Here is a 23,423-nt window from a genome sequence, read left to right on the forward strand (position 1 = left end):
TAATAAAAGCCAGAGAGAGCTTTTGGTTAGTGAAGCCATGTTTTAAATCCTTGATCTGAATCCTCGAAGCTTTTGTTCTAAAACCACATTCTGGATCATTTTCCTTTCTGATTCTAAAAATGACAGTAATTTCCAAAATAAATGTCTTTTTTTCCCCAATTGTACATGTACATAATCTCCTAAATGAGAATATAAACTAATCGAAAAATTGTTTACTGAGATCACAGAGAGAGGAAGCCAAAGACCGTTCCAACAAAAAGACTTCCAAGCCTTTCAAGAGGATTCAGCCTCTGGTGGAGGTTCAATAAAATTCAGATTTAAGGCACTTATACCTTGGAATAACTTTCGGACCTGGAAGCTATGTCCATCTTTTATACTTTCTATGGCTCCCCAAAGGCCCCAAAAACCGTCAGTGACCCTCTTTTGCATGCAGGCCTCCATCAGAGGCCCCTGTGGAGACAGCAGTGTCACAGCTGCAGCCCTGAGCGCTGTACCTGGGAGTAGTACGACCTCCAGCGCCCAACTAGGCACACCTCAGCTTCCCCTCAACCCATCTGTCTGTTCCACGCGTCTCCCACAGACCACCGCTCATGCTCAGTCCTTCACTTTATTTAACCAGAATGAGACGCTAAGCACAATTACTGCTTTCCAGGGAACGCACACATACGTGTCGCCTGCTCATACATTCTCAAACATCTCTACCTGCCGTATCTCCCCTTCTCTCCTCCCATCTCATTACCCTCTTGTGTGAGCGCCCTCACCCCTCCCACCCCATCCCTTCATCTCCGTCTCTGTAACCTAACTCCCCCCCCCCCCACCACCACGCCTTTTCTCTCCCTCTATCTGACACTCAGCAGGGCCGCTCTCCATCTCTCTCTGTGCCTCCAGGCAAACATATGCTGCTCTTCCCGTCAGATTCCGGTGTGTTTGAGAGAGGAGGGATTGTTTAATGTTTATTAATCACCTGTCTGTGGCGGAGAGAGGAGATGGGATGATGGAGCCACACACACGCTGCCTCTCCCTCTCTCATACACATGGGTTTACAGTCGCTCTAACACACACCAGCTCAGCTGTGAGGTTGGCCTGGTTTTCTTATTTCCAGCTGCATGCAAGTGTGCTCGTTTACTGTAATGCTTCTGATACGCAGACAAAACCGATGAACTTCTTGTTTCAGCTTCTTGTTAGTGAATCACAAAGATTCCTTTCTTTTATTTCCACTTAAAGGTTCAGTACTGGACAAATTTTTAGCAATAAAAGGATTTAAATTAGATATAAAAAGGTAAAAATAAACATATCCAGGGTTTAAAGTGTGGACCGTGGTCCAGTGGTGGCCCTCTAAACCATTTAATGCTTACTGAACGCAAGCCTGAATACACTTGATTCATTCTCAGTTTATATTAAACTTTTACAGTTAGAAATCCATTTTTAATCTGTTTTTCTTTATATAAATTTGAGCTGTTTCACTTGATAAAGCCTTCTACTGTATTTTGTTGTCTCTAATTAGTTAAATGCATTTCATGATTTAGTTTTTCCTCATTGAGGTATTTATGTTGCCAAACTTTGCTGTTATTGAGCTATTCTTTAAGCTTTTATATTTAAGGCTGTGTTTGGGGGTTTGGCTACTGTAACAGAAATTCTTAAACTTTTGGTGTAAATGAAGGATATTTTATACTTTTGCAGCGGCACAGAATGATCCAAGGATGTATTTCTCTTTAGTATTTTTGCCAAAAAAATAGAAAAAAGTATTTAAAAACTCAGCTGATGTCCAGAAAAGTAACCACTTCCTCAATACCAGTGAAAAACTAAAAACCAGGACAGTGAAGATAATTAGCAACATAAACCACCGTCCTCTGAGCAGATAAACTGCTTTTTTTAGCCTTTCTAAACACCATCTTTGAATATTTAGGGAGAGAAAAAACTGAGACTGAGCAGACCAACATCGATCTGAAACTGTTTTAGCTATTGCAGCAAAAGTTTACGAGGTTCATCTACTTCTTTTTTTTTCTTTGTGCCCCTCTTTAAAAAAAACAAACCCAAACTTTATCTACTGTTCGGACCTTGATGTAGACTGAATTGGTTAAATTTAAGTCCTCTTATGGAAATTTATAGCTAAAAAACTTCATAACTATTTTATACAAATGCACGAAATTGCCTTTGGATGAGAATACTTCTCTTTAAAATTTGAAATGACAATCTCAGGGTGTATATATCAAACTGAACCAATCAGCCGTATGCAATCTTCTCAAATTTCAAGTGAAAATGTAGTTTATAATTTATTTGTATGTGAGGTTGTGAAGTCAGTTGTTCTTTGTTGTTAACCCTTCTTCTGATTACAATATGAACACTTTATTTTGAAAGCCCATTGACTGGTTTGACTGGTCTCTCTGTTAACACCAGAGTAGCTGCCCTGGTATAACCTTGTTATATCATCTTAAATGGAATCAGATTCAGGGGAAGTTGTGTTTTTGTGCTAGCTTTGAAATACCTGCTCACGTGATCAATCAGGACACCTGTAAAATGTAACCTGACTGATAATTAATGTTTAATCTCTTCCTGACAGGTAAATCAAAATGTGGCAGCTCATATTTAACAAACCACACACAGGGCTCACTAGCAAACAATTTCAGCTTGTTCAAAGGTAAATATCATTTAACAGATGCGCGCGGCGATACATTTACCGACATACATAATTAAATCAGTGAATAATGTTTGAGTGAAATCTCAGCAGAGGATTGGAAATCAGCTTGTGCTGCAGCTCGGATTGTGTAGACACACCTGAGATTAACACACCATAACTGGCTGAGCACATTTAACATCTGCCAAGTTAAGCTGTTAAAATAAAAATATATACTGGAGATATGAACACAAGTGTGCAGATAAAGGAAAAGTTTGTGTTTGGCAGAAAGAGAAGATTATTTAAAAAGACTACTTTTAATGTATTTGTATCCAGAAGAAAGAATTACCACAAAATAAGCATTTTTTAAAGGTTAATACTATTACTTAAAGAAAAGAAAAACTCAATGAAATTTAGGACAGCGACAGACAAACAGTGCATGATTGTGAAGGTTTATTAAAGAAGTGAATGTTTTGGATTTTATTGAGTGTCAGAATAGTTTGCTGTAACCCTGCAGGTTGTTGTTTCTTTCTTTCTTTTGTTTTCTGGTATGTGGACTGTAACGTGTGGAAATGAAGGAGCAGTTTGTTGTTTGTATGTCTGTGCTGGGCTCTTGTTCATTTCATTCTCTTAAACATGTGAAGTCAAATTGATCATTGGTGGTCAACTGAACCCTATAATAATAGAATATGTCCTGTGTGTGTGTTTAATTCTTCTTAAAAGCTTGCAATTAGGGAAATAATAATAATAAAAACATAATTGTAACCATCCATTTTTGCTGTTGACCTTTTTCCCCTGCCCTGAAAGTCTTTTTGGGGGGTGAAAAACATGTGGGACAAACCGAGTGTTTGTGTGGGACACGTTAACAGTGGTGGGAGGAAGGCACATCTATTTGATCTAAATGCAACTTTTGCAACTCTTTTGCTAAGTGAATGCATTAAAACTAAAAGGAAGCTTAGCTGCTTTCTAGCCTGGCAACAGTAATAGAGGATGCACCCAGACTGCCAAATGCATTTTACACTTTTTCTGTTCATAATATGTCTAACAACAAAATAGATAACCCATCTATTTCTCAGAAAATACTGTTGCTTCATTTTCATCACGTCCAACAAAATCTGCAAAGCTTGTGACTTCTTGGCGCTTTAAAGGGCAGGGTGCTAGGTGATAATAATAAAAAGCTTTCCCTTCACATGTTCTGGGTAAAAGCCAGACTTTATGTACGTCTTGCATAATCAGTGAAAATGTACGACATTGTCTCGAGATGTGAAAAAGTCGAACGAGGAATAAAAAATGCCGTGTAGCACCACATAAAGCAGGACATGTGGTCACCCTGCACACAGCTTGTGTGATCGTACTACTTCTCGCTTGTGCTACACGTGTTTGTCTTTACCATAAATCTCACAATCAAAAGAAAGCTGCTTTTCTCTTTACATGTGCACGGGTGTTTTAATACACGTGTACGAGGAGCGTAAGCAAGTGTACATTACCCACATGCCCTCTCACTGAGTACAAGTGCAAAGTACACAGCCAGAAGGCTGTTCTCATTCAATGTGCAGATGAGCACACGAGAGAACGAGAAAGCACCACAGGGACAAAGAGCTTGTATCTCAACTGTGTGTCACTTTTTATTGGAACAGAAAAAGCAGGGAGGTCACTGGTACAAAAAAAAAAAAAGAGAGAGAGAACGAGAGAGAAGCGATTGTGATGGTGGGTAGTTTTGCAGTGCGGTCACTTGGCGCCGAGGGTGAGCTTCTCCAGGTCATGGATGCCCTCCTTGTCAATCAAACGGACGGTAAAGGAGGGGAGATTCAGGATGAAGCGTTTGTTGAGCTGTGAGAGGGAGAGAGAGCAGACACAGGAGGAAATTTAACAACAAAATAAGATGAAAGGATTTGGGGTGAAGTTACAGAAAATCAAACTTTATTAAAAAAAAAAATAATAAAAAAAATAGATGCAGAGAAGCAGGGTAAGAAAAGAGGTGAAAAGTGACATAATTTACACTCCAGCTATTTTTTTACCTCTGTTATATTTAATAATCTATACATGCCACTGTTCAAAAAACTCAAATATCCTGCTGTTTGTATGATGTGAACCTATTAATGTGTCAAGACTGATCAAAGCTCCCAAGTTGCCATTACACGTGACGCGAACGTTTCAAAGGATTTCAGTAAAAGGTGTTAAGTGCATTTCCTCTTTTATTCTGATCTGTAGCCACGAAAATATGCAAAGCTTTAAATATGAATGTTTCTGCAAAGAGAGTTTTAAAATGGGGACGCTGCGTCACAGCTTCGAGCGTGGGCACCAAAACATGGGTTACCAGATCTAATCTAAACCTACGCAGATGTAATAATATGGTCAGAAGCCTCTTCTGTTGTTGAGTTATAGTGTAAATACAACACACAATATTTTCATCTCTTCTTCATTTATGGACGAGAACAAGTGCGGTCACATAAGACAGTTAGGAGGATTGTAATAAAATGATTCCCAACCAGTTTATTACTGTTTAATTTATTCATGCATAAAATATAACCGTCGATCAGATGTCCAGAAATTATAAGTAAATGCACAGACTTCCCGAAGGAAAAAGACTTGACTCATAAATGTGCGACTCATAAGTCATCCCCAAAATATGACAGGCTAAACTGACAGTAAGCTTGTGGAATATTTGAATAGTTTCTCTTAAGTCAGTAGAGCAGGTCATCTACTGATCGGAAGGTTGGTGGTTCGATCCCTGGCTCCCCCCAGTCTGCAGGCCAAATATCCTTGGGCAAGATATTAACCCTAAGTTGCTCTCTGATACGTCCATCAGAATATGAATGTGTGTGAATGTTAGTGAGAACTTAAAATTGTACAACAAAGTGCTTGTTTAAATGGGTGAATGTGGCATGTTGTATTAAGCGCTTTGAGTACTCCAGGAGAGTAGAATAGCGCTATCAGTCCATTTATATCCTAAGATATCACCACCACAAGATTGGGATGGGCGGATAACCTGGAATCTTAATTCCAGGTGCAACACTTAGAGGCCACAGAGGCAAAATAATCAATAATAAGTAGAACAGAAACAGCTTTCTCATGTAAAAACTGGATTATGATCATAAGAGTGATCAAAAGTAAGAATACATTATTATCAGGTGTTTCTGATTTACCTTTGTGAAACAATACTGACATCTTAAAAAAAATCAGTCTGTGATCATGTAAGAAATCTCAACCAATCAAATCAGGAGGTGGACAGAGCTTTGGCCTTTCCAGGTTACCGAGCTCGCTGAAATTGTGGACACTGGAACAATCGAAGTAACTAAAAATGTTTTAAGTGTTTTAAAAATGGCCAACAGTGTGAGCTTTGGGACATTAGCACAGGGGGTAGTAGAAGTTGTCTAATGCTACTTTAAATGTTTTTCACACAGAAATTAGATCGGGACACTTTCCACAGCTGTCCTTTCTCAGGTGTAATCCACATCAGAGGTATTACAGTCAACTCAAAAAGATCTGTCCTTGTATTCAGTCTTTTTCAACACAACCATCAGTACGAGGCTGAGACAGCTACATGACTGTGAGTCAAGAGGTTGTACTGTAGTACTCCCACATCACTTAAATAATCACCAAAAACAGAGTGAAATAAGTAAAAATGTGAAATGAAACAAAAAACTAACAAGTATATCTACTCTGGAAACAAGAAAAATCTAAGAAATAAGAAGAAGAAATAAGAAATAACTTCACAAAAGTATTATAACTCTGACAGGAAATGGATGCTGTAAATACTGCGGAGATACATGTATGGCTATTAAATACCCAAGAGTATGTGTGGAACTGTCAGACGTTAGTCTTGACATAATAAATATTTGAATAAATATCGGCTTTCATTTATGCGAATGAAAAAAGAAACTGCTTCAACTCACTTCTTCAACACACTTCTTCAGCAGATCTACCGCTTCATCCCGACTCAGATCTAGAACAAAAAAAAGAAAATACAGTTTGTGGTGCATTATACAGGGGTCACAGGTTACTTTAACAAACGCTGGAATTAACATAAAAAGTTTGAGCTGTAAGACTGAGGAAAAAAAAAAAAAAGTCATTTATCACCACCAGGAAAAAGTCGTTTATCACCACGCCTCGAGCCAATCTCCTGACCCGAGTGTGAACAAACTCTATAACCTCCGCGGTGATTTCATCATCCTCTCCATTTCTCTGTCTCACAGGAACAATGAGAAGAAGAGAAAACAACAAGATACGAGGCGTCCGTATGCACTGACCTGGTCTGTAGTATCGGTCAAGAATGGAAAGAGTGAGGTAGGCTCCGTAGCCGTGGGCAGCGAAGGGGGCCTTGGCCAGGGAAGACAGGTAGTCCATGTAGTAGAGACCCGGGCCGTCTGTGTCATCATAGCCCGCCAGCAACAGGTTCACGTGGTATGGAGTCTGGAGACGCAGGAGGAGGAGGAGGCAGCCGAGGATTAATATTCAAGTTTATAACCGTGAACAAAACAAACTAAATGTGTTCAGTTTTAAACGCAACACCTCTAGAAACAGGTTCCTACGTGCGATTTAGTTCAGAGCTGCAGGATCAGAAATGTCATAAATCAGTGCTCATGAACACCTGTAGGAAGACTTCACATTCACATTCACCCACGTGCAGCTCAAAGTTGTCAGAAACCAATGCAGAGACTATAAGCTCAGTTACCTCTGTCAAGGACACTTTATGATTCGTTTAGACTGCCTGATTATTAAAAGATTTATGGGTAAGTCTGGAAGACAGATATGAGATATGATATCATATGATATGAGTTTTAATATTTCTATCATATTTGTTCCTCCTTTTTTAACTTTATTGCTTAAAGTGCTTAAAACCAAAGCATCAAAAGGGCGACTGAGTGGTTACTGCATTTAATCCTTGCTTTTATTGCTCATCCATCGAAATCCTCTGACAAGCCAACTGGATGCATTTATTCAGATACTGGAAAGCTGCTCCAGAAACACTGAAGACACGATACAAGTGTCTTAAGAAGCTTTCGGATATTTTTTGAGGAGTGAATTTTGGATCCACCAGCTGCAGGCCTCTACTCTCATCGGGCATCACATGTGGTACGATTTTAAACACGGTGCTATGTTTACTGTCTCCATTTAAAAAGTTTACTTCTCTGCTCCAATTAGAGGTGCTAACACTTCCATAGATGATTTTACTCCAGGAGCCAGCTCACAAGATTAAGACGGCACTTGAAAAGTGCAACTTCTCTTTCTCAACTTATCCCAAATAAATTGCTCCTAATTATCGACTTTGATTTTTCCACTTAGCAGAGACGTGGCGTGCTGCACACAGCGGCAACATTAAGAAAACATAAGCAGCAGTGTGACAGAGAGACACGCTAGCGGAGGAGTCAGAGAGCGGCTGTGCAACGGAGGGAGCGGAAAAGGTGATAGTGGGTCACAGGACAGAGGAGGTGAGTGTTTTGTGTGTTTAGGGGGGGAAAAGGAATCAGGGTGTCATCGGCAGTGTGACATCTGCTGGGAGCCAGCGCCCCCCATCCCTACCCCCTCCCTCTGTCTTCATCCCTTCTTTCCCTTGCCCCCCCACTCCTCCTCCTCTCTCTGCTGCCTTCACCCTGTGCCCTGGAGTAGCGCCAGGGCTCATTAAAAACTTCTAAAGTCGTTTCTCTTGCCCCTACCCCCTCTCTCTTTTCAAATTACATCTTTAACGCTCCCAGCCTCGTCTCCCTTCTCTTCCTCCAAAACACCAACTTTCTATCTTCGCTGTTGCAAGCTCTTGTTTCTCATTTTCAATAGAAAAAAAAAAAATCCCTTTAAACCAGGACTAATTTTTTTGGGAGGGGGTTAAAACAACTTGTGGCCTAAATTCTTGACTGAAGTAGAAGCAGAAGGGTAATGTGTCGCACGAGGAGGAAAATGGGGAGTCTTAACGACAATAAGACTCGCATTACGCCAGGCACCTGCCCTCGTGCTTTAATTCATGTCTGAGACAACCTGCTTGTTTCTGTGACTTGTGGGTTGGCGCTGCGTGTGCCATGAGGGCAACGATGATCGCTGCGCTCCCTGTGGGAGCAGGCTTTAATGTGGGTGTATTTTAACGATGGTTTCGAATGCGCACACACACACACACACACACACACAGAGAAATGGTGTTTGCAGGAGTGCACAATGAGCGTGAATCTCAGGATGAATATCTTAATGTGTGTGTGTTTATGTGTGTGTGTTTTAACTCCTATGTGAGCTTGCAAACGCCCCAGTGGCGTCACCCCCGCCCACCAGACAGCTGTCTCACTGGTTACATGTAACAATGATACAGTCTTGGCATCAAAATAACCTTCCCTTTCCCATGTCACCTCGGAGGGAACAGGCACCTTGTTAACCCTACCACCTGAACTCACACCTCAGTTAATACGCAAACAATACACATATGTTTTAATCCTCCCTGCCGTGACTCCTGCTCACAGCCAAGCAAGGCGACTGTTGGGCCATGAGACAAAAGGCTTCACCCATAACCCATGCCATCGCCTTAAGCAGACAAAAACCGGCTTTAGATGGAGGAACAGCTAGCCAAGAATTACTCCAACACTGCCCCTCCTTTCATAGCTCCAATGTGTAACTTTACAAATTTGGCTTTTGCGAGTGACACAGTAACATGGAAACTGCACATTTTCATTTGCAGGACCAATTTAAGTGTGTGACCTACAGGCTAAAGCATGCACAAAAATTTCAAGAGGCAATAATTAAAAACAAACAAACAAACAAACCCTGTAAGTATCATCAGAGAGTATAAAAGACACATGTAGCTTTTAGTTCTGAAAGTGAAAAGTAAACAAATGTGAATGTGCTTTAAACTTACGTTCTATCTACTGGCCAGTAGGGGGCGACTCCTCTGACTGCAAACACTTATTTATGTAAAAATCTGTGGTAAAACGGCTGTCCTGTGACCTCAGAGTTTAAGGGCTCAGTTGATAGTTTCAGGTCATACTGACTAACACGTGAAGTTGATCTAACGGTCACATCTGTCCCTCGCTCTTTGAACACACTCAGCTCGAGGCTTCAACACAGACTTTACAAACTTATGGTGGATTTTACTGTAACTGTAATAATATTCAGGTCTGTAGTCAAGGGATACGTTTTCGGGTTCCTGCTTGTAATCCAAGTTCTACTGACCAATCATGTTTGAGCGGTCTTTACCTGCTTTGAGGTAACGAGTCCACGTGTTTGCTGAACTTCAGTCTCAAAACCATGAGTATTTGTCATAGCAGATCATTAACTGGTCTTTAATTTGTGACGATTGAATCTAGTTAATTAGAATAAATTTTAACATATGGAGGTAGTTCCCTCAAACGACTGTCATTTTTCACCTTTTCTACTTCTAATTCAGCCTTAGTCAACAAATGGGCTTAATCCATATCTGGAAATGCCACAGGCTATCTGCTAATTATAATTTTTAGTCTCTCGCTCAGTGTTTTTGGTTTTAAGAATTTATGTGTGTTCCTTAACAACAACGGCAAACAAACCATTAAAACAAAGTGCTTATATCTCTTATCTGCTATTTAAAGGCGGCTGTTCAGGAAGTCGTAAAATATTGGGTGTTTTCCCCAAGTCAGGCCAAGTCAGCAGACTCGACAGCATGTTCCCCAATGTGTCCACCACTTTACTAAAAAAAATAAAATAATCAACAGCTCTAGTGTTTCTCAGTGAGCTTTAAAATGGTTTTTGCTCACATAGAACCAAGTGGGTACCAGCTGGCTATAACCTGAAGACAAATCCGGAGAACAGCCTGGGCAGTGTTACGTTTCTCCAACCAATCAGTCACCACTCAAGACAATGTTTGCATTTCTACCAAAAGTGCTGCAGAGCACTTCAGAAGGTGTACTTCACTCTAAACAACGCAAGGTCTAATAATCAGCCCGCAACAACCACACGAACACGACCAGTATCAATTTGATACCAAGTACATAGAGGGCCAGTATTACCGATAGTGAGGGGAGAACAGTGTGTCACGATTTATGAGATGAATCATCGTCAATTTTGAAATTCTGGACACTTCAATCACCACTAAACCAATGTGATTTTTACTTTCCACAACTTATTAACCAACAAAGCACACCTTTCATGTAAATGTTCTTTAGCCTATAAATAAAATAGACGTGACAGTCAGCACAAAAAGGTTCAGACATCTTTCATAGTGCATGTTTCGTTTTGATACTATGAATATTGGGTAGATCTGCTCACCTGTAGTAAAATAACTTCTGAAACACTCCTGGTGTGATTAGAAGATGATCGACCAAATTTTTGTTGGTCACACGGCCTAATAGAAACACCCTTTGTGAGTTCCCAGGGTTAGGCATCATATATCTGACCCTAAACTTCCTAATCCTGTGGCAGTGGTTATTTACAAATGTAGAAACACTTAACTTTTTTTGACTGGTTGATATTGCTCTAGACACACAAACCAGGAAACTTCTGGTAGCTTGCCTACAGATATCTGCATTTTTATAAATACTCCAAAGCCCTAATCTGGCTCTTCCTACCAATTTCCAGTCTTTGTGCGATTTAAACGTAGCAAACTATTTTTTGTAGGCAGGAGAGAGGCATCCGTCTTCTCGTCTAAACCACGAAGAAACTTCTCTGTAGTTGTGAACACAAATTAAGGTCAGGCTTCTAAAAAATCATCACAAAGTCATCCCTAAACACTCCTCTGCCACGTTCCAGCACTTCCCTTCCTGCCATCTCTCCCCCCTCCCTCCCTTCCCCTTATTTTTGCACCCTGCCCCGGGGCATGTTCTCTTTATTGGCATTTCTCCTCAATCTGCTGTATTAATTGTTCATCTGTGCAGGAGCAGGGGAGCCGCGTGCAATATGGTGCCAGTAATTATTTGTACCCACTGTGTGCCCATGCTTAAAAATATTTTACAAACCCATACGGGGTGAGCTGTAGATCACCACTGCACTGCAGCGATCTAACTGTTGCAGCAGTCTTATAGAAAATGGTAAAAAAAATTAACAGACTGAATGTCACCTACTTGTTCAAATGGGACATTTAAGGTTCCTCATCAGCCTCAAAACAGCTTAATGCTGTATTTACAAACCTTTTGATGTTCCCTCCATTAAATTAACATCATGTCTTGGCCTGTTGTAGCTACCAGTATCAAAAATCCCAATCTGCAGTGTCTTTATCCATGATTGAGGAATTTCCTTCTATTTTGTCCTGGGACTAAAAACATGTTCCTCCTTAACTTAGTTTGCTTTTGTCAAATAAGCCTGCCTTTTGTTTCTATAAAGCAATAGATCAACTATATTTCCTTCTAACTTTATCATTTTTAGTCACTTTTACTGCAAACAAAAATGGGAAAATTCTTATTTACAAAAGATCTGAACAGCCGGGATCACACATAGCTGTAAATATTAAAAGCAATCTAGAAACTATTTAAGCTAAATCTCACCAAGCCTGACTCTCCTTTACATTCATTAATTGTGATGTGCCAAAACACAGAAACCGAAATCAGTGAGTGACATCACAGTGTCCATGTCCATCCAGAACAATCCTGGTGATTAATTTGTGATTGATACACAACATCAAAACAGGATGACAAAAGTGAGTATAAACTGCTGATAAAAGGCACAAGTGGACTGTAAACCACTCCTCATATCAAGGCAGAGCCATTGGATCCTCTCACTGTGTCAGAGGGTCAGGTTTTTTCCTTTAATTTGAGACCTGTCTGTGCATCACAGCACATGAAGAGGAACAGCAAAACAAACAGAGGCAAAGCATTCAGCCCTGGATCTTTGCTCTACGGTGAGTTTCACACATATCATTGCTAATATGCATGCAGCAGACCGAGGCCTCAGGTGATTATGCTGCTTTCCCCCCCTCCTTTGTCTCCTCTCTATAGCTTGAGTGAACGCAGTACTCTAGAGGTTACCAGGGTTGTTTTTTTTTCTATGCAACGGGTTGGTAAGCACATAGTCGTATATGAGCAGGGTTTCAATGTCTCTGCGCCGACATGCTCTGCTGACTTTAGCTAACTATACCTCCCGGAGGTCTGCGGCCACTGGGGAATGACATCTTTCAGACTCAAGGACTCATCTCTAATTTATCCTGCAGGAATAAAGCCATGTGAATTAACAATATACCACTGATTAATTTATCAGCCACTGGTTTTTAACCTAGGGCTCTGGACATGGAAGTGGGATCACAAATTTTTTAGGAGGGTAAAAAGATAATTTAAAGATGGCATAACGAGAAAAAAAATAGCTATACATGATTTAATCATATTAATTAAAATATATTTCAACATATGCAGCATATTCCCTTGGACTCCTGGCATTTTTCACCTTAATCTACATCTAATTTAGATTTAGTCAACAAATGGGTTCTCAAACCACATATGAGAAATTGGCCTGTAGGATCAAAATAATCTTCATATGGTTTTGTGGACGTTAATGACCAAACAGAGACACACAACTGGTCATCTGCCGGCACTGAGTTAACGCATTAGTCAAATCAAATCAAAGCAAAAATACCAGATTAACAATCCTGACTAATAATTATAGTGGGCAGAAATATCAGCCAAATTTACTGAAGGAAAAAATCTGTTTATTTTGTTTTATTTTTTCAGGTAAATGATCCCAAATTCCCTGATTTCATATAGTCAAATGATATTCAAATTTCCTTTTCTTTCTTAATAACCCGAATCATTTGTTTATACCTATACCTCTGTGAAACTTGACCTTTCCTCTGTATATCACTGTTGATTTTTTGTTCATCTTAAAAAATAAAAAAGGCAGATTAAACAGAAAAATTGTTTACAAATAATCAATGACCTGAAGTCTTGACATAAACGCTGCATTAATTGCATTGCTCAGATTTATTTTAGGTAGCGATTACTGACCCAAAAATAAACTTCAGGGCCAACACAGAATGGCAATATGTATCATAACATCCACCCAGTAGACTGTTCAAGACTTCAGCCAAGGATCTCTTTCTCGGTTTCACTCTCAAAAAGACAAGACACATTAGTTATTCTACATATACAAGATGTTCTGCGGGGGGTGGGGGGGTGGGTAGCGGCATGAAAAAAAAACTTGTTTATACAACATAATTTGCAAATGTCCGTGTACTCTGGAGGTTGATGAATGTGAGGAGAGCATAGCTGGAGGAAGGTGTGGGATGCAGAAGAGAAAGTGCTACTGCTTCAGTTTCTGAGCACTCCTGAGAACGCAGCATTACTAAATCCTGCACTCATAAAGCCAAATTCATATCCGTGAGGCACAAAAATAACGATACACTTGCAGCTTATGGCAAGACATGAATATAAATGTTATCCCACAACATGCACAACCTTGACTGAATAAAACCATCTCGATCCTATAGGTCCCTCTGTGTGCATGTATATTGTATTTTGTGAGTATGTTGACTCCTACTCCTTCTCGCACTCCAGTCAGTGTGCTGTTGTCTACTGGGTTTAGCCGTTTCCCTCGAGACCTCCACTTCTTCTACTCCTCCTGCTGCTGCTCCTCTGCCCCTATCCCCCGTTCGATGTGTCCCACATTCCCTTCTCTGCCACACTAATTGTTTTTTGTAATTATTTTCACCCTCCTGCTATTGTGACAGGCAGCAGCTACACTACTCTTAACAAATTACTGCATGAGATGCATCGAGGACCATACAGATGTCTTCAGTAGAGAGTTTAAAAAAAGAAAAAAGAAAAAGAACGAAGCTGTGCATGTGTACTGCAGGTTAAAACAAATTAAATCATTAGTTTTTAGACTAGTTTGAACTTCAAAGCAACTGTTCAAACCAAAGATCCAAATGTTATGCAGTTCTAGTTCCAGCTACTCAAGTATAATGCTTTGGTTTCATAGGAAAATTCACATTATAAGCTAAATGCATAAAACAAAGATTCAGACATTGCAATCTCTGCAGAAAAATAAACTGTAATTTGACTCAATTCAATTTTATTTATATAGCGCCAAATCACAAAAACTGTTGCCCCAAAGTGCTTTATATTACAAGGTCGGGAGCCTACAAAACACATTTTGGCAACAGTGGGAGGGAAAAACTCCATTTTAACAGGAAGAAACCTTCAGCATCTCCTCTTACTGTGCTAAAAGAACTTGACACATAGATTAAAACATTCTCAGGAAAGATATTGCAATTCACATGTTATTGTAATATGTGAAGTACAGAAAGAAAGTGAAAAGTTTTGCTGTTATCATTTGGCTGTATTGCAAAAACAAAGGAGAATTAAACTCCAATGAGTAGTCCACGACTCTCATCACATCACAGACAGTCATCTCTAGGACAAATAAAATCTGGCAACACTGAAAATAAATATGAGCAGTTTGGCTGAAGACCCAACTGTAAATGGAGCGGTACTTGTATAGCGCTTTTCTACTCCATATGAGCACTCAAAACACCTCATTCAGCCATTCGTACCCACACTTTCTCTGCCTAAGCACTTTTATAACATTCACAGATCAATGGATGGGAAAACTCGGTTCAGTTTCTTGTCCAACATGCAGATTAAAGACTCCAGGTATCGAACCACCAACCTTATACATGACCTTCTCTACCTCCTCCTACCTACAGCAGGCTATAGTTCGATTAAGTTCTGACCAGTACTGTAGGAGTGATTCTTGTGAACTATGGAAGGACAGGCGAATGGCATGAGCTCAACTGTACTTTGGTTGAATGGGCTACAAACGAACAACCATGAATGAAATCTCAATCTATTAAATGCTATGAGATAATAGCATGTTTTTAGAAAAACAATCAAAACTTGATAAAGAAAAATTATTTTGTTTTTGTAAAATCAAAAAAGTCGCAGTAACTCATGAGAGCAACGTGTGACCTTATCTGATGAGCACCTATTAATTTGCCTGTCATTTCTGACTTTCTGAGAACAAAAATGTAAAGTATGCTCAAGAATATGTTACTTTATTTATAAAACTTTTTAGCTCTGACTAAAACTTCTTTAGGGGGATGTCAGAAATTCCCCTTTGGAGAGACAGGGGGAAAAAAAAAATCAGGTTTTATAAATCCAAACATTTCTGTGAAGAGTTAGAGAGGTTTCCACGCATCAAGTATCGAAACAGACATATTTTGATTTCACGATTTCCCGATCAGGACACTAGTTTAACTTTAGGCCAAAGTCTGTAACATTGATGAGTTAAACCCTTTGGCATATTTTGTTCTTGTCAAAAAGTTTTCCTACATCAGTATTAAGGCTTTAAGGACAGGGAAGGCTGTGTGCACGATAAACTGTAAAGCTCTTAAGGCCAATCAGAGAGATGTTTGTCAACTTCTTAAAATGAGAAATAAACGCCCCCCTAACACAAAAGTAAGAGTGTGGGATGCTGCCCTCACAGTTAGTTAAACTAATCATTCTTGACTTAATAATGAACAAGCAGGATTATTATGGTTATTGTTAATATTTAGTTTTGGCTATGTGCGGAATAAAATTTCAGGTAACAGAACTAAAAATAAAACTAGAAAACCAGAACTAACTGACATCATATTGTATATGCAAGAAAATACATAAAAATAAAAATACAAAACTGTAATTTAAAAAAAAAAAAAAAAAAAAAAAAGGGTAGTAAAGGTATTTTGTTTTAGTCAATTTGGTATTACAACCTGCATGAGGAAGATCTGGTGCATATGGGGAAATGATGATTCGGGTGTGGTAACGTGTAGACCGTTCGTCTACCTTTAGAGTGTCTGTTGTCAAGATGGGGGGGCCATGCCAAAACACAACCAATCTGTGGGCTAGTCATGCTTGTGCTGTTGTTGGTCCATCGCCTAGCCACAGAGAAGATATGATATACGAAACCCCCTCACTATGATCAAGCACTTTGTGACAGTGAGAAGGAAAAAACCCTTTTAACAGGAAGAAACCTCCAACAGAATCAGGCTCAGGGGTTGTCAACCATGTTCCACAACTGGTTTAAGTTGTGAAGTGAAAAGAAGTGAAACCAGGTGTTAGACTGCTGAACAGCTTTAAGCTTAGGTCAGCTGGAGACCTGATGGCTCAGCGGTCATTCCTCTTATATTTCTTTAAAGTCCGCATAGTTGGTGCACTGTAATGTAACTTTTCTGCAGATGAGTCTGTGCAGTCAAGAAAAAAAAAAAAAAAAAGCAGACAAATGGATGTTGGAGGGACATTTGCAAAAACTGACTGATGAAATTTATGTCACTGGAACCCAAATGGACCTTAGTGCACTTGCGTTAAGTATTGCCCTGTAATCCCCGCTTTACTCATAAGGCTATCAGGAGACTGAACTTGGGATTGGTTCATTATATATGGCCCGAAGTGCCACATATGTCATTGGAATTTAAAATTGAACTTGATAATTGAAGAATGTGAAAAGATAAACTGACTACAGAAGAAAGTGATAAATAGTTTCTCAGGACTCTTAAAAACACATGCAATCTTTCTACAGACTGCATTTAACCCTGACTGAGCTCAAGTGTTCATTCTTCCAATAGCTTGCACTGTGCATGAACAGTCACTACTCGGCTAGTCTTTTTTAAAATATTTTAGCTACTAGTAAATTAGTCACCAGGAACATTTTTAACACAAAGACAAATAAAATGGTTAATTAACATTAAAGTGTTAAGGTACTGACCCCCCCCCCCCAGCTCTATATATTGCAATATAACATCTGCATGAAGTAACACAGATAAAGTAGCAGTAATTTGCGTGTTTCTCATTCTCAGGCTTGGCTGTCTTGTTGTGTAAAAGATGTAATAAAGAACTAAAGGTCAAAACCAGAATTTTTTGATAAGACATTCAGCAGATCTGCGTAGTGAGGGTGAGAGACAGGCCTGCAGGCTCAGGTGTTACAGGAAATCTCAGAGGGAGAACCCTCAGTCACCTTTCACAACAAGCTGACAAATGTACCTGGCTCTGTCAAAATGCATCTGCTGGTTTAACATGAGTGTCTCAAGCTGACAATGATACAAACACATGTGCCAACTCAAGTGGGAGTTCATTCCCACCTGAGCTCCTTGGTAATACCACCTCTTCAGCACCACCACAGCACTGCCGTGTCATCAACACACTTAGGGCTTCTGTTACTATGTTTTCATTTTGAGCAAAGAAAATGAATTTCAAGTAGAAACTAAAATACATTTTTAAATTGGATGAGTAAACCTACCTTATATGGTTAGTCTTACTTGAATTAGTTGGTGATTTTATCATTTGTTCCCTTAAGCCAAATGAGATTGCAAATACTGGCAGAAGAGTGTAATTAATTTAAAATAGAAATTAAAATATTTATAGGTATGTTCATTCATTACTCCAGGATGAATATGCTTAATTCAGACGGTGACCACTAGAACTTGGGATTAATTAGCAACTGTTTTGTTAACAGAGAAAATATACAAGGATACTAGTGTTGAGATGATTTGAAAATGGGCAAAAGGGTAGAAGTATACTTGAAGCAAAAAGTAAAATATGGAGGAAGACAGAGAGTCCAAGGCAGAACAAATGCATCTTTGCAAGATGACATATGTGTGGGGAAACTAAGCGAGCGCAGGTTGTTTTCTGTTAGACATGATAGTCATTTGGGCTCAATCACATCTGAAACTAGTGACGAAAAAATGTTTAGCAAAAGACCAAATATGATATATGTTGCATTATTTTGCTGATTTCTTTATTTTGTTTTATCTGCACTCATTTTTGAAACGTTAAACCCTTACACCAATTATGATTTCACTCATTAAGACAAAACTTAACGGACTTGTGGAGACTCACCTGCGAAGGATCAGTTACAATGATCAAACTCTGAATAAGCAGAGTGGAGAAATTTTTTCATCTACAAAAGATATCACTTCTTTATGTCTGCATAGTGTGTATGAGGCACCTGAAGTCAAACAATTATGCTGGTTATGATTGTAGTCTCTGCTCTCTAGTCTCAACAGACCACATTTTCCCCGGGGCAAGAGAAAGCAGCTCTCACAAAACACAGGTTACGACCACTGCTTTACATCAAGCTCGTGGCTGTGACAGTTTAAAAAAAAATAGCACTTAGGTGAGGCCGCATTCAACAGGGACAAATAATTTTTTACAATATCAAACATATAATAATAATAATAATAATAATAATAATAATCGTGTGGATTTCTGATACACAAGGTAAAGTAAAAAAATTTTTTTCCACTTTGTTAATTGTTTTTTTAAAATCTTTTTTCTATCCAAACTTATGAACTTGTTTGTGAATTTCACTTTTCTAAGGATCTCTTTTTTCACAAGTCTAAATTGGCACATTAATGGACCCAAAATAGAGAGTGGGGTCCTGATGGTGTGGCATATACTGCTGGAAACTCAACACTTTCCTCCACAGATAAACATAAAGGTGTTGACATAGTCAAGTCAGTGCTTAAAAATGTTTAGCTTCCTTTGACATTTAGGTAATATATTAACTGATTTGTACATTTAAGAAAAAATATCTTCCTAAAGTATTACTTATAACAAACAACTAATAAGTGGATGGACAAGGAACCACAAACTAAAGAAGAATGACTGGTCACTGCAAAAGAAATACAATTAACTAAAACCGACTAAACAAAAACAAAAAAAGACGCGAGAATATTATGATCAAATCTGATTCTACTGATATAACTTGGATTCAAGCGCAACCCTATTGTTTTCAGCATTGAATGACTATATATATATATATATCAGGTAATCTTCACTGTGCCAACAAATTAACAACTCAGACAAAGTTTTTTACTTGGCGAAATAACGAATACACCTATAATTTCAAGCTAATTCTTATATTAAAAGACAATGCTTGAAGCCATTCTTCTTCAATTAAAAAAAAGAAAAAAAGCACACAGTAAAATGGACTGTAGTATCTGGGGATGTACAGATCATCTCCATTCCACTCAAGGTCAATGTTGATGTGTAAAATCTGTCAAAAGTTTGTTCTTACTTATCTGGTTTCTGTTATGTGCTACCTCCAAACTTCTTCAGTGCGAAAGAAATAAAGAAAACTTCATTATAACAAAAAAAAAAAAAAAAACAAAAAAAAAAACTTAAATACTTTACAGTTTTCCAACTCTTTACCACACCGTCTTCGATTAGCCGGTGCAAAAATTAATGAGACACAAAGATTAAAATAAAATTGATCACTTTGACTTTATATCTGTGTAGCCTTACTATATTATTCTTTTTTTTAATAAATATATCAGGACATTTACCCTGCTCCGAAGATAGTCTGCCAGGTTCTTTCGCGTGAAGTTTGCTGCTGCTGATGGACTGAGCTCATAACCTAAGAAAAAGAAGGCACAAAGCTTTGAATATAAATGTTTTTAGCAAGCAAACTGGTTTCCCAAAAACATTTTAGAGTTAAACTTAAAACCTATAAGCACCAGCAGCATCACAACAATCATGTCTGAGGTTCTTACCGTTCCTCATTTTGTAGAGCTGCACATTCTTCTGGATGTACTCTGCAAACTGCACTGTGTCTCCAGCTTCTCCCACACACAGCAGCAAAATCTTCTCACTGAGCTTGAACATCTTGTCATAGTCTGAAAAAATATAAGGAAGAACACAAATTCATTAGTCTGTTCCTAAATTGTCTTATAGTTTGTAGTCAAACCTTTATACACACACACTAATCATGACCATGGTAACTTTGGGCTATTGATGATTTCTTTGAACTGTTCTTTTTCCAGCATAAAAAGGATTTGACTGACACCACTATTTGGATTGGCAAATACTCAGAACAATGAAAAAGCCCAAGAAACTATAGATTTACACAAGTTAGGAAGATCTCTTGGAGCCATCTCAGAACAACTACAGATTCCAAGATCATCAGTTGAAACAAATGAATGCAAGTACAAGTTGTATGGATGTGTCACCACTTTGCAAACACCTGGGGAAAGACCCAAATAGTCACTTTCAGATGAGAGGAAACTAATTAGGCTGTTCAGGAACCACCAAGGCTCAAGCCAACCTTGAAATTAAAACTGCTGGTGGCACAATGCACAGCGAAGGGTGTTTGCATCACCATGGACTGAGAGGGTGCCCACCAGAAAAGAAGCCCGTGCTCCAAAATTGCTGACCACATGGATCACTCAACGATCAAAGTATTACGGCCAGAGAAGACAATAATTTAAGTATATGGCCACAATGACAAGATGTTGTTTGGAGGAGTAAAGGTGAGGCTTTCAGATGTAAAAACACTGCATGACCTGTTAAGCCTGGTGGTAGCATCATGCTCTGGGGCAGTTTGCTGGCAGTGGTGCTGGTACTTTAAACAAAGTGCACAGAATAATAATGAAGGACTACCTCCAAATTCTTCAACCTCAACCCAATTTAACAGCTTGCAGGTTGAAGCATCAAGAATTGTGGTCAAAACTCAGTCAGAATTATGCCAGAAGTCTGTTGATGCCTTCCAAAAATATAAGATCAAGGTACAACTTGCTAAGTGAACCAAATACGAAGTAAATTCAAACTTGTTCTCCCAACTCTCATTTTTATATTCATTAAAGACACATGCTGTACAATCATTTCACTCTGCAAAAAGAACAGATCAAACAAATCATTAATAGGCTAAAATTATCCATGGTGAGTGTAAGTAAACTTCCATTTCCACAGTGATACAGTGACTTTCACTTTCGTTGTCAGTAACCTTCTTATGGCAACTCATGCTAAGGTTGCCAACTTTAGTTACGAATGAAATGTAGAGTTGATCTATTAGCTAGGAAAAGGTTATGATAATGCTGAGAAAAAACATCAAACTGCGATAGAAGATATTATTTGCTACCTTACTGTTAGCTTGGCTAGCTTTAGTCACATTCAGTGTGTAGTTACATGTAAATATTTAGCAAAATGAATAAAAAATTGGTTCAAGTAGTACTTATTAGAAGCAGAAAGCCGATTTAATGCATTTAGAGACTCTAAAATGTAGCTATGTTAGCAAATCTGTCTAAAATAACCGGCTATGCGGCTAACGCTATAAGCTAACGCGTTGTCATACCGTGTTTCATCTGAATGATGCTGCTTGCTGCAACATTATCAGCGGCGACGAGGACAAAATCCGGTCCCTGTATCCCGATTAAATATTCCATTCTGTTGACCTGATACAAGTTGGAGTATTTATATAAAACAGATTAAATTATGAGCAGTCTCTTAGCCTCGCCTGTATGGATTACACAGCAAAAGTTTGTGATAGCCGGCGCACAGTGTTTACGTCACAGCAAAGGAAGCTCATATTTTTCACGCGACGCGGGCGGGCAATTTGAACGTTCGCTGTTGTTGTGTGCCCTGTGTTGGTTGAGTTACAGTCTGATCTGCTGTAAGAAGGGGAAAGTATCTGGAGTTTCTTCAAGAGACTGTTGGGATGAACGAAGGGACTCCTCGGAGCATAATGACGGACTCTAATAGCATTGACAGCTCGCAGCGGAGACGCTCCCCGCGGCTGAGCTCTCCGCAAGCTCAAAGTGACAACAAAATGGCGCTGCCGTCTCTCGCTGTTAAACGCTCAATCACCGTAAGAAAAATAGCGCCCAGAAAAACAGTCGCGTTATCGGAACAGAACAAGGAGAACACGCCGAGGCCGTCCAGCTCTGAGGGCATCCAGCAGAAAAAGCCGAAGGTCTCCACGCCCGGTCCCGTCCCGGGCCGAGAGAGCAGCTCTTCCTCGGCTAAGAAGAAAAAGGCCACTATGCCTTCACCGATCCTCCCCTCATCACCGCCGCCCGCTTCTCACACCCCGCAGATGGATCCAGAGGACGCGGTGTGGTCGCAGAAGGTACGCCGATCTTACAGCAGGCTCAGCGGGAATTCATTCAACAGCCCCGAGTCTCGTGAGACTTTATTCGGCTTTGAGAAGCTGAAAACCCCAGAGGTCCGGAGAGCCGGGGTGTCCAAGTTTGGCCTGGAGGTTTCTGCAGGATCCTTTACAGGACTGAACTCATTCACGTCTTTGCTTGAGGCTGATGACTGCGGTGGTTCAGCTTTCCCCGAGCCGGACCCAGACATCCCCGGAGTGGCTGTGGTGAAGGAGAGGAGGAGGAGGAAGAAGAAGGTCCAGCAGATAGACGCCACGGAACTGGACGCTCTGGCTGCAAAGATGAATGCAGAGTTTGACCAGGCTGAGGAGTTTGAACTGGTCATGGAGTAAATATTCAAGGGAAAAAAAGACTTGGCAGCATGCTTGTGTTTGTCACAGACATGCATACAAACACTGACTCTGGGAGGACTCTGCTGAAAATGTGCTTTTCTTACTCAAAACATTAAAGTTTTATCTGTTTCTATTTGTTCTTATTGTAAAGTTTGATCATTTTGGAGTTTGCTCTTAATGTGATTGCTAGTCATTTTGTGGATGCTTACAGACAGGATAGTTTTTGATGTTATAATGGCCCCATAGTTACATAAACAAGACCAAAATTAAAATGTTTAGATACATTCACCTGTAGCATAATCAGTCAGGATGCACAAATATATCAGGATTGTTGACTGGTGCTGGTATTTTTCAAATAAGATGCCTTTCACTGATTTTTATCTGGTGTGTGACCATCGCTTTTACTCTGGTGGGATCTTAAAGGCTTTTAAAACAGTTGTGTTCTTATTTTAATCTTATTATGAATATTTCATTATCTCCCCTGGCATAAGGGTTGAATAAATAAGAATAAAACAAAGACAAAAAGAATCTTGTGTCACCCTGGACGCATAATACGGGGGGAGTTGTAGCCTTCAAAGGGCCAGTTTTCTACCCTGTAGAGTACATTTTGTTTCTTTTAATGTTTTTAATAGAGGCTGCAAACAAAAGATTTTGGTATTATTTTCTATATCTAAAACCAGGGTATTTT

General features: G+C 39.4%; 2 protein-coding genes across 2 annotated transcripts; one reads left to right on the forward strand and one right to left on the reverse strand.

Annotated features, from left to right (window-relative positions):
- Nucleotides 1–4,214: 4,214 nt before the first annotated feature.
- Nucleotides 4,215–21,988, reverse strand: psmb2 (proteasome 20S subunit beta 2). The gene is made up of 6 exons (XM_086280491.1): nucleotides 21,590–21,988; nucleotides 20,013–20,135; nucleotides 19,806–19,876; nucleotides 6,865–7,027; nucleotides 6,511–6,560; nucleotides 4,215–4,444 (listed from the first exon to the last, which is right to left on the reverse strand). Exons 1-6 carry the CDS (start codon nucleotides 21,678–21,680, stop codon nucleotides 4,343–4,345), a joined length of 600 nt encoding a protein of 199 aa, XP_086136617.1. The 5' UTR covers nucleotides 21,681–21,988; the 3' UTR covers nucleotides 4,215–4,342.
- On the forward strand, nucleotides 21,631–22,868 carry cdca5 (cell division cycle associated 5). Its single transcript, XM_086280490.1, has one exon. It carries the CDS (start codon nucleotides 21,953–21,955, stop codon nucleotides 22,733–22,735), a length of 783 nt encoding a protein of 260 aa, XP_086136616.1. The 5' UTR covers nucleotides 21,631–21,952; the 3' UTR covers nucleotides 22,736–22,868.
- The last annotated feature ends 555 nt before the right edge of the window (nucleotides 22,869–23,423 follow it).

Source organism: Aulonocara sp. 'chitande type north' Nkhata Bay, linkage group LG22, assembly GCF_057382095.1.
Source record: "Aulonocara sp. 'chitande type north' Nkhata Bay isolate Kocher_YH1m ecotype deep benthic linkage group LG22, A_spYH_male_GT1.1, whole genome shotgun sequence".
In the NCBI taxonomy this organism is placed as follows: Eukaryota; Metazoa; Chordata; class Actinopteri; order Cichliformes; family Cichlidae; genus Aulonocara; species Aulonocara sp. 'chitande type north' Nkhata Bay.